Source organism: Thamnophis elegans, chromosome 9 (genome assembly GCF_009769535.1).
Source record: "Thamnophis elegans isolate rThaEle1 chromosome 9, rThaEle1.pri, whole genome shotgun sequence".
NCBI lineage: Eukaryota > Metazoa > Chordata > Lepidosauria > Squamata > Colubridae > Thamnophis > Thamnophis elegans.
In genome coordinates this window covers 56,127,382-56,139,473 of record NC_045549.1, presented here as the reverse complement: position 1 = coordinate 56,139,473, position 12,092 = coordinate 56,127,382, and the positions used below count along the sequence as shown (strand labels likewise).

The 12,092-nt window shown below is 38.8% G+C and overlaps 1 protein-coding gene across 4 annotated transcripts in view; it reads right to left on the bottom strand.

Moving 5' to 3' along the window:
- Positions 1-12,092, bottom strand: part of LCORL (ligand dependent nuclear receptor corepressor like) — a 92,766-nt gene that overhangs the window by 27,490 nt on the left and 53,184 nt on the right. For 3 of the 4 annotated variants that reach the window (XM_032223898.1, XM_032223900.1, XM_032223899.1), the window contains exons 5-6: positions 9,879-10,133; positions 2,638-2,725 (exon numbers count right to left, since the gene is read on the bottom strand). In XM_032223898.1, the coding sequence (XP_032079789.1) occupies positions 2,638-2,725; positions 9,879-10,133 (343 nt within the window). Of the gene's footprint in view, positions 1-1,237; positions 1,406-2,637; positions 2,726-9,878; positions 10,134-12,092 lie in introns of those variants that run through there. The other variant, XM_032223901.1, reaches the window with a different exon arrangement.

The following is a 12,092-nucleotide window of genomic DNA, read 5'->3' as shown; positions in this document are numbered from 1 at the left end:
TCAACAGTAAAAAGTAATATTTCACATGACAAATAGAAGTTGTTCCCAACATTTTATGCTGACAACTAAATAAAACCTGAATCCTTTTCACTTATTTGTACAAGGATTATATTAAATACAAACTATCACAATTGTGATCAATTCTATCATATTGTCCACAGTGAAAACCCTGAATAAAATTATTCTTCAAAAAGGCATGTATGTGGTTTCTGAACTGCAAAATTTCATTTCTTCTAAGTGAACATTTGTTTCTCCCGCATATATGCTTACACCTGCACACGCACGCACACACTCACACACGTGTACACAAACACACACGCACGCACACACACACACACATGCACACATACAAACACAGTGTTTCTAACAAATTAACTACATAGGCTTGCTGCTATTTTTGCAGGTGCCAGTCCCTGAATCAGTGATATTAAACATCCCAGTGTCTGGTAATCGGAGCTTCTTCTTCGGAGGTGTCTTCAGAGTTCCAGATCTCTCTTTAACTTTGTATTCTAAAGTGCTGTGAGGTACTCCATAGATCCCTTGTGCTTTGGAAACGCTCATTTTCCCGCTCATTACCATTGCAATAGCTTCCTCCATTATTTCATGATCATATTGCCGGTAGCGACCACGTTTTTTCCTTGGTTGTTTATTATCCTTACGGTCTAAGCCGTCTTCTGTGGATTCGGAGGTGCCATCAACAATGCCGTTCTTAGTATTAAGACACAAAGGAGAGAGGTCCCCATGCAAAAAATAGGTGTCCAGACTTGAAGGAGTTACAGATGCAGAACATTCCACTTTGCTCTGTTTGGGGAATATAGTTTTCAGTTTTTGAAGAGCTGATCCTTCTAAGACTGATGAGGTTTTGGAAACATGGTACATAACATCCAGAAGTCCAGCATTCTCATGCTGTTTGGGAACAGCACTGATCCTCAGCTGAGGAATTTTTAATTGCACAGCTGGAGCTGACATTTCATATTGTACACTTTCATTTTTTTCTTTAAACTGAGTGACCATTCTTTGCAAAGTTAACTGGTGGAGGTAATTGGAAGCTGTTGGGAATCTTAATTCTGAGGTTTCAAGTAGACTAAGTTTATTTTTTTCTGTGCACTTTGCTTGAGCTTTTGCCCACAAGGCTACTTTTTGCAGCACGGCACAGGGTTCTGGACTGTCCTTGTAAGAACAGATATCCTTGAAATCTCGAGTTTTGTTTTTAAAGAGTGCAGGGTTTCCTGCTGGTAAGGCTTCTAAGTGGAGAAGTAAAGTTTTTTGAGGTATGCCATAAAGGATGCCTGCTTTATTAATGTCCAGTGCTCCAGACTGAACGTCTTTCAAGGCTTTTGAGAGCAAACCATCTGCAAACTCAGCACTTCTTTCCACAAAGTCCTCTCTGTTTCTGTGGAGTCTCCTGGATGGATGGAATGAAACGATGGTGAACTGATGCATGAGAGACTCTCACACAGCTATGGAAGGGAAGGGTCCACTCCTTTATTATACTCCTTGCTTAGGTAACATCACTGCTTCTGACACTTTTAAGGCTTTGAGTTGTGGTAGCTATTGATTACCATAGCAAATGTTATAGAGTTCTGGTAGGACCATGTGAGAAAATGATAGCCCAGCTTCTAGAGCAGCCCTTCCAAGAACTTTAAATCCTAGCTCAGGATTTGGCAACTTTGTCATCTGTTTTCAATTCCCTTTTGACAGATGCTCGCAGAGTAACACTTAAAACTTCTCTTTTCACAATCTAACATCCACTGAATGTCCCCATCCTAAAGGAGTTTTGTTAGTAGAAACGTGACGTTACCGCTAAACAAGTAATAAAAGAGTCAACCCCCTTATAGAAACGTTGTTTATAACTATTAAAAAGAACCTTAACATATCCAGTTTTTGTAAAAAATGCAATTAAAAGTCCTAAATACTACTTCTAATTTCTAGTAAAGTTAGAAATGTGTGTGACTAGTAGGGGGACAGGGAGATAGAAAGAAAGATACGTAATGCAAGCAGTTTTTCTGGGTTTTTTCCCCCCAAAAGAATAATTCTATTACACAAATGATAAGTGACTGTTATGACTGGAAAGATGTCAGAATTATAACATGTTACTTTAATGTAATTTCAGTAAATATTTATCACAGCAGCATATTAACCATTCATAAATGGTATCTCGGTAGCATGTCATCACATACCATAGTAAAATAAAAATGCAAGAGCCTTCTCTTTTTGGGGTACTAAAATTGTAGTTCCTTTAATTTTCTTCTAACATCCAAAATCTATTAAAATGTAAAATATTTTTCTTTTTCCAATGGTAAAGGTTTAAACTCATATCAAATAGTTTTGATTCTATTACTTAGTTTCCTAATTGCATTATGTACATAAGCATTTTATTTTATTTTTAGGAACATGAACTAAAGTTTGGTGATTGTTCTGATAACTTTTCTTTAACAGAAAAAAGTGAAAAACACAAAATGAATTATATGAGTTGTACACAAACATACAATTATGAGTGAAGCCCTGGCATAAGCAAAGAAGAAGAGTGTGTCAACATACATTTTATATAAGTCAATTCCAAAATAAATCTTCACATTTCTCTTACTTCCACCTACTCCCTTTAAAATAAAGCAGAGTAATGCTTATTATGCTTACCCAGACAATGAATTTTCAGAACATGACCCATCATACTGTGACTGTTCCAAGTTTGTTTTCTTCGTAGAGAGATCTAGCACTCCATCTCCTATTATAAAAATGGAGCATGAAAACATATACTATTATCAATAACAAAATGACAAAGGGCAACTGCTAAGACACTCTCATGCTATACATCAATTTCTGTTATTAACCTTTATGTCTTGTGCTGTGCAACTCAAGGATGATGCCAGTACTATTATTGCAAACACTTATTACTTTTAAAAAAAATTCAGTAGGTCTCTGAAGACTGCAGGTGCCTGCAAATGTTGCCCATTTGACTTTCTTTATTCTTGCTAATAGGAGGACAGCACTAAGTAGATAAACCTTATCCATCAGAATTACATTGTGGAGTCTGAATTAGATTAGAACAGTATTGTGCTCTTTTTCAACAGTTCCCAATATTTAAAAACTTCTGGACAGTAAAATCAATTCCAGGATTTAAAAATTAAAAAGATTTAAACATTGTACTTGTGGGAATATTCCAATAGGGGGAATATTTCAAAATGTAATATTCAGCTAATGTGGAACAACGTATCATAGAACAGACGCATTGAGAAAGATAATTGTAAATACCATATTTTTCGGACTATAAGACGCACCAGAGTATAAGACGCACTATGATTTTGAAGAGGTAAATTTTTTAAAAAAGTTTTTGCACTCTGCATGCCTCCCAAACCTCTGCACTCATTTTTTGTAAAAAAAGGGGGGGCATGCAGAGGCTTGGGAGGCTTGTAGAGTGCTCCTGGGGGATAGGGGGACCAAAAACAAGAAAAAAATGGCCTGTTTTTTGCTTATTTTTGCTCTCCCTAGCCCCCAGGAGCACTTTGCAAACCTCCCAAACGCTCTGCATGTTCATTTTTGCAAAGGGGGCGGGGTTTTGGTAGGCCAAAAATGCTGTATTCAGTGTATAAGACGCAACCAGATTTTCACCCTTTTTTGAGGGAAAAGGGTGCGTCTTATACTCCGAAAAATTTGGTAGTTATCTTTCGCAACCACCAACAGTACACACTGGAAACTCAGATTGAACAACAGGCCCAAAATGAAAAATGGCTCTTCACTACCACAGGACCTCTTAACCAATAGTGCAAATCCCATAGCTGAGAATTGTATACATTTCTTATTTTTCAAAGTGGCTCTTTGATGAGGAAGATGATAACTTAATTTGAAGAAGATTTATTTAAGCAGAATTTTTTAAAAAAATCTCAGTAAAATATCAGGTATTAATAATGAATTATAATCTTGTATTAAGTCATAGTTTAGTAAGTTTCCATTATTGTTAATTCCTGGTATTATCAAAAGAAAACTCAAGGAAAAAGTTCTATGCTATTTTTTATAGAGCCGAGGTGGCGCAGTGGTTAAATGCAGCACTGCAGGCTACTGCTAGATCAGCAGTTCAGCGGTTCAAATCTCACCGGCTCAGGGTTGACTCAGCCTTCCATCCTTCCGAGGTGGGTAAAATGAGGACCCAGATTGTTGGGGGCAATATGCTGACTCTCTGTAAACCGCTTAGAGAGGGCTGAAAGCCCTATGAAGCGGTATATAAGTCTACTGCTATTGCTATTGCTATTATAATAATAATAACATATACAGGTAATTCCCAAGTTACAACAGTTCACTTAGCGACTGTTTGAAGTAATGACCTAGCCTCCCCAACTACTTACGAACCAGTCCCAAAATTATGAATGTTGCAGCACCATGGCCATTGTTCATACTTACGAATGACAGCAGAGGTGCTGCAACATTTGCCTTGCCTATTCCCCCCACCCCTCCTCTCGAGACTCATTTACCTTGCACAGATCAGTCACGGTTTCTTTGCCTGCTTTGTTGCTTTAGACCTTCAGTGCATTCACAGAGAACAGAGGCCTCTGTGCAAGATTAGTAGCGCAAAATCTCGTGCTACTGATCTTGTGTAATCTCGCACCACTTTAGGCCTCTGTTCTCTGAGAATTGAGGCCTAGAGGCCTGAATATTTGCAAACAGAGGGAAGACTTGGGTCCTTCAGGCCTTCCCTCTGTTTCCTTGCCGAAGTCTACAGGGAAATTGCATTCCTGGAGGCTTCGGCAACCCTTTGCAAAATGCCCGTCGGCACCAGCGGAGCTTGGGAGGGGTGGACGCATCCCTCCGAAGATCTGTTCCTACCAGCAAAAGCTTTTTACAAAAGGCTGCGGAAGCCTACTGGGATGCAATCCTCAAGCACTTTTCCAAGAGAAAGGAGGTACAGAGGGGGGTGCGAGTCCCTCTGGACTTCCTTTCTCATCACTGAAGGCCTCCTCAAGCACTTTGGCAACAATAAAGGTGGCCCGAAGAGGCATGTGCATCCTTCCAGGCCTTTTTCGTTGTTGAAGGCCTCCTCATGGGTCACCAAAGGTCTCCTCAAGTGCTTGGCGGCACTAAAGGAGGCCTGGAGGGGTGCGCGCATCCCTCTGCGCCTTCTTTTTCATCACTGAGGGCTTCCTCAAGTGCTTTGTCGATGAGAAAGGAGGGAGCAGGAAAAGAAACAGAGAGGCTGGAGAGGAGACAGATCTTCATGAGGTAAGTGACCCGGAATGGCAGGATGGGGGAGAGCACTTGTAGGGACCCCAGAGGAGGGGGAAAGATATCTCAGTTGATCGGGGGAGGTCTTGGATGGTCCAAAGCAGATGGCCTGTTCCATTGCTAGGCCTCCCCTTGACTTCCCACTCTGAGATACCTCATGTGCAGTTAACAATCCGTGCATTCGATTAGTGAATGCATAGGCGAAAGGAGGGAGTGATTGTGGTCAAGTCACTCCTACGAAACCTTGGCTTACAAATGTAATTGGCAGGTTCCATTACATTTGTAACTCAAGGACTACTGTAATTTCTGCAATATAGCAGAAACAAGGATTTTTTTCTGCAAAAGATTTCACTTTCTTCTCCTTTGATCAGTGGTGGGTTTCTACCGGTTTGGACTGGTTCAGTCGAACTGTTAGCTCTGACTGCAAGACGGGAGCGAACTGGTTCTCTTTTTCTGTAAAAGTGGGTCCGCCTGCCCGCCCAGGGTTATACTGACCTTTATTTCTGCTTCTGAAGCCCAGCTGATCAGTGGCAGCAGATTGAATTGCCACCCCTCAGCAGCTTTCCTTGCTCCTTTACTTGTTTGCAATGAGGAAGTTCAATTTTTACTAAACTGTGCATGTGCGCGCAGCAAAGCGCGCATGAAGCAAACCAGTTGTTCAGCCGGTAGGAACCCACCCCTGCCTTTGATGGAAATGAACAGTGACTGAAGAGCATTTTGTTTCTATGTTTCCTATTTTTTTCTGACAATTGCAAAACAGAATGAAAATTTAATAGTGTTCGTGTGTGTATATGATCCAAAAAAATTAAAATTATAATCATCTAATGATCATCTAATATGATTATGAATCTTAACTTCGACCACAATTTTTTAAAAAAAATTAAAATAGGATTCAAACTCAACTAACATGAAAGATGTACACTATGTAAGATGTTTGGTCTCAAAGGCAGTTCTGGGTTGTACAATTTGCTTTCTTCCTCAGCTTTTTCCTTATATTAACATATTCATCCTTTTCAGCTATATTAAGGAGAAGTTGCATATTTTTCTGCATGCTTTTCTACACTACGAGAACGCATGTATTGTTATTTGTAATATGTATTTTTACCTTTTCTTTCAAATATGCTGCAAAGAACAAAAAAATTCAAATGCAGCAGGAAATTGCAAACACAAACTGATAAAAGCAGTAACATCTATAAAATGGTTATGATAAGTTTAGAATTTGGGCAGGCACAAATGGAAACAGTTGAATTAAAATATATTCTAGTCTTAGGTATGAAGTTTATTAAAAGGTTAGAACAGTACTAATTTGAGCTCAAATACTATTAGAGGTCCAAAAAAGTAACTCCATTTTTAAAAGAAATGTATTAGGATTAGTAGACCTCAAAAATCTTGGCTTTGGTGCTAATAACACCAATAGTGGCACATAAGTAGTTCCAAATCAATAAAGGCACACATGCCTTTACTTTAGTGTCTACCGGTACTTTGCTTAAGAGGGAATGAAAACAAGGCACATGTACATTTTCGTAATTGCAAAGCAGACTTTGATTTTTTTTTTTATTCTCAGATATCATAAATGAATTGGACAGCACTTAGGGAAAAAGTATCCCCTCCTAAAAGCAGGATCTACAGAGAAAGTGCCAACATGTAAAAGAGCCATCTTTAGATTGTTTCTTTACATTCCAAGAAACTCAATCTCTACAGATCTAAAGTGTGCCAAATGTCAAGTTGCCTATCTGAGGAACCAAAAGGAGGAGGATGAGCAACAGCTTCTTTTGATGACCAGCAGATGAGAACATGCAGTTGGCTGGAATGTTTGTTCTGCTGATCCTTATTTTAAATAATTCTCAATAAGATTACAAATAAGGTAAGGTGTTCAGTGCTCAGATAGGAAATCTTCTTTGCAACAATACAAATCTACTGACATCAGTAAGATGGAGTGGTTTGATTAAAACACATTTCTTAAAACAAAACTGACTCATAAGACAAGGTGGAATGGTCAATTTGTTGATGGCCAGAGTGCACTAAAAAAACTCTGTAGTTTTATTCCAAAGCACTTAAAAGGAGAAAAAGAGCCCCAATTTGGTTAAAACTAGATTAATTACATGAAGTACTATCATAATATTTCATAATTTGAAAGAAAAACCATTAAAGAAAAAAAATCTATTTTAAGTATTCTTTTCTGTATATGGAAAGGAAACGTATAACTTAAGTGAAGTTTTCTAGCTGTCAGTGAGGTGCAAGTAAGCTGCTTTAACAAGCAAAGATAGTCTGCATCCTCTGACAATGTTTTCAAAATATAGTTGAGGAACAAGTTGCAGTAACCTCTATCAAATGCACTCTGCTCATGTTCAATCTGTCAATGTTTTCAGCTCACAAGAGAGTTAGCTGGAATTAATGGCAGCTACAATATCCTAAAAGTCATATTTTAGCAGACAATTGAATATTAAACAATGAATCCCAAAGGATTTGAAAGTACATGCTATCATGTTCCATATTTTATTAAAATGTGAGCTACTTTGTCAGAAAATATAAGCATCCCATATATTCTCAGTAAAACTTGTTTTAGCAACTGGAAGTCCTGTGGCCAAGGTCTTTGTGTGTCATGAATTCAGATGATGATGGACTGCAGTAAGCAAAAATATAGGTTGCCAATTCTTATAACACTCTATATAACAGTAAGACTACCATGTTTCCCTGAAAATACAACTTATTCAAAAAGTAAGGCCCAGCCCAATTTTTTGGGGGGTAAGCCTAATATAAGTCCCACTCCCAAAATAAGCCCTATTGAAGTGGGTGAGTGTGGCCAGCACAGGAGGCACTTGGCCTCCGGTTTCTTTTGCAGCAACAATCAGCTGCAAAAATGGCCATGCTTAATGGAGGACACCTGTGAATCAGCTGTTTCGTGAACTTGCTGCAACTCTTCGAGAAGCTGGCATGGAGGGTCACTTGCCCCACCCCCTACCTTATACTGATACATGGGGGAGGGGAAATAGGACCCCTCCCCACAAAAAGAAGCCCTAGCTGATTTTTCAGATGTCAAAAGAAAGTAAGACCCAGTCTTATTCTTGGGGAAACACAGTAGCACCATGGCTGCATTTTCTTCCTTTTTCCTTCTCTGGATGTTTTATCATCTTGCCAAAGGAAGAGTTCCTGAAAAGGGGTATGCTTGCAACCATTGGTGAATCATGAATGAGAATCCTTATGACAGCCCATTTAGCAGTAGCGTATGACAGCCCATTTAGCAGTAGCATTGTATCTCTGTCTTGTAATCAGCCACTTGCCTCTAAATTGTTGGCACTGTTCATGAGCAGACATCTAAATGATTCTAACTCTTTGCCAGAAGAGCATCTAGGAAATCAAGAAGCAAATCAAGACTGGTTGGACCAGCTGGATGGGCCAGTGGCTGGATCAGTAATGGTTACAAGCTCCATTTGACTCAAGATGCAAAAGTAGGTGAATACTAGTATGGGCTGGTATTATGAAAGATGAGCTAGTTGGACCTTTTCTGGTTGAAGATGGACTCAACATGAACTCCAAAGCCTACTGCCAGTTTTTAGAAGACACTTTCTTCAAGCAGTGGTACAGGAAAAAGTCTGCATCTTTCAAGAAGACCATAATTTTTATGTAGGAAAATGCTCCATCACATCCATCAAAATACTCCATTGCGTTGCTAGCAAGTAAAGACCTTAAAGATGAAAGAATTATGACATGACACCTTCCTCACCTGACTTAAACCCTATTGAGAACTTGTGGGTCCTTCTTAAACAGGAGATTTATGGTGAAGGAAAATAGTACACCTCTCTGAAAAGTGTCTGGGAGGCTGTGGTTGATGCTGCACAAAAAGTTGATTATCAACAGATCAAGAAATTGATAGACTCCATGAATGGAAAGCTTATGACTGTTATTGAACAGAAGTGTGGCTATATTGGTCACTTTTTCTGGAAATGTCAGAAATGTTTATTTGTACATTTTGAGTTGTTTGTTTATTATTCTCACTTTAACATATGCAAATAAACAAGTGAGATGTGCAAATTTTCATTTTTTATTTAGTTGCATAATAATTGTGCACACTAATAGCTGCCCAATAATTGTGCAGATATTCTCCTAAGAAAGCCAAAACCCCACTTTTATCTTAATATTCAGGTTTGAGGTTTATTAATATTTTGGATTGACTGAGAGCACTGTAGTTGTTCAATAATAAAATTAATCATCCAAAATATGTGTCTAATAATTATGCACAGTGTATAGCTAATGAAAGCACTGAAAACAGCAATCACCTCTGCAGGAGCAGAATATTAGCAAAATATTAGCAAAATATTAGCAATTGTTTTTAACAGAGATTTCACTGCTTCAGCAATTATTTCAAAGTCACAGAAATAATTCACCCTGTGGCTAAAATCATCCATCATTTCAACTGCAGATTCAGTGAGCAGAGTGAAAAAATGCTACACTAAATTGATATCCATATGCTCCTGGTTGTCACTAAGTGCAATCTATAGGTATTCAAAATAGATTTTCTAGTCTCAAGTCTAATCTAATAGCAATACCAAAATTTTCAACACTGTTTTCAGATATATTATAATTATTTTTTAATTTTTTTTAATTTAATTTAATTTATAATATTCATCTTTAACAATATCAAATGAATAACTCAAAGGGATTACCTTGCTGAGTATCCTGTTCTTGTGTTCGATTCACAGTGAGGTCTAGAGGGCTATCTTGTTCTTCCTGAAGTGGATTTTCGGTTTGGTTCATTTGGAAATCTTTACATATCAGACTCATTTCATATGACGAACCATTTCGATTTTCTTGCAGTTTACTATTTTTTGAAATATATTCAATTGCAAATTGACGAATCATCTTTTTCATTAATTCCTGAGCAACTAGGGGAATGTTAGGATCACAGTTCTGAGGAAGATCTGTGGGAAGAAAAGAGTACCATTCACATACACATTAAAATATATTCCAGCATATCTTTAACAAGACAGAACAGCAAGAGGGACCTTGGAGGCGTTCTGATCCAACCCGCTGCTTAAGCAGGAGACCCTATACTATTTCAGACAAATGGCTGTCCTGTCTTTTTGTAAAAGCCTCCTGTGATGGAGCACCACAACCTCTGAAAATAAGCCATTCCATTGGCTTATTGTTCTCACTGCCAGGAAATTTCTCCTTAATTCTAGGTTGCTTCTCTCCTTAGTTAGTTTCATCCACTGCTTCTTGTCTTTCCTTCTGGTGCTTTGGAAATCAGCTTGACCCTCTCTTCTTTGTGGCAGCCCCTCAAATATTGATACACTGCTATCATGTTGCCCCCTACTCCTTCTTTTCACTACTAGACATATCGAATCCTGCAACCATTCTTCAGATGTTTTAGCAAGTCTAGGACAAGTCAGTGCAGGCATCTTGGCACGGCCATCTCACCACCACCAAGTTTCCTCTGCCAATTTACTACTGCCAAGTTGTCGCAGGATAACTCAACACAACCAATTAACTGTGGGGACAACTCACCATGGGCAGCTGGAGGCAAAGCCAGGCGAGCAGGCGAGTGCTCAGAGCAATGGCTAGAAGCTTCCCACAGAGGGAGAGTTGGCAAGCAGGTGAGCAAGCAGGTGGGCAGAGTGCAAAGCGCAGCTGGGAGCTACCTATTTTCACACCCTCTGTCACTACTGTCATGGGCCATTGGCAGCAGTGGCAGTGTTCGGCCCATTCAGGGGTGATGGGTAAGGTGGGCAGCAGGGAGGCAGTGGAGGTTGGACACATCTCGTTTTCACACACCCTCACTGCACTGAGTTCAATCGCTTGCTTGAGTTCGGCATGGTGGCAGCAGCGAACTGTGTCTCTGCCACCTCCCCTGGTAGCCCTCTTCTCTTAGCCCCATATGTTTGCCCACTTCAGCTTGAGTCTTTAATTTAAATGATACACCAGCATATATTTCATTGAGTCTGAATGATCATTTATTCCATGTGAAAAAGCCAAATTAACATAGATGTAACTGTTTTACTGCATCAAATTCAGAAGAAGCTTCTTTGGATATTTTATTGTTTAATTTTGTTTTTGACAACTGATAGTTCTTTGTGCAAATCTCCATCAATGCATTCTGAATTATTCCTATAATTCCTTTTGTGCTTTTCAGGACCATTCACAAAAAGCACAACAAAAATAACACACGAGCTAATTTCATCAACAATTAAAGCACTGCATACAAAAAGAGCTTACTTTTCAGCCTATCAAGCAACTTGGAGTAGAGGAGTCCAATTCAACGTCTGTGGAGTCTAACTGAAAAGTTCCTACTATATTAGAAGTGGCTACTTTTTGGAGGGTTATTTTTCTTGTAAATATACCATCTGAAGTCACAATAGCATTAAATAAATAAAATAACTAGTTTTGCAACCAGTTTTTCTATTTACAATTGTTGCAGTGTCCCACAGCCACCTGATCTCCATTTGCATGCTTCCCAACCAGCTTGTGATAATTAAGTTAGTGGAGAACAGTTCTAGACATGAAAGTTGGATGGGGATCTTGGACCAGTCATTGTCTCTCAACCCAGCCCACCTTACAGGATTGTTATTGCAGGGAAAATAGGAGAAGGCATGAATATTATGCACATTTGCCCTCTTGAGTTACTTACAAGGTAATAAAGGTGGGATAAAAATCTAACAAAATAAATGAGTAAGATAAATACATTGTAAGTTTCAGTTATGCAATATTTTGTCTACAACTATAGTGACTCGCTTAATGACTAAATGGGAAGTGAGATTGCAAGCCTATTGTGATATTATTTTTTATTTGCCAACTGCAAAGCTTAGCTCTAGAATTACTGGTCTCTCTTACGGCTGCTAATGAAAGATTACCTGTATATCTTATATATATCATACATCAGT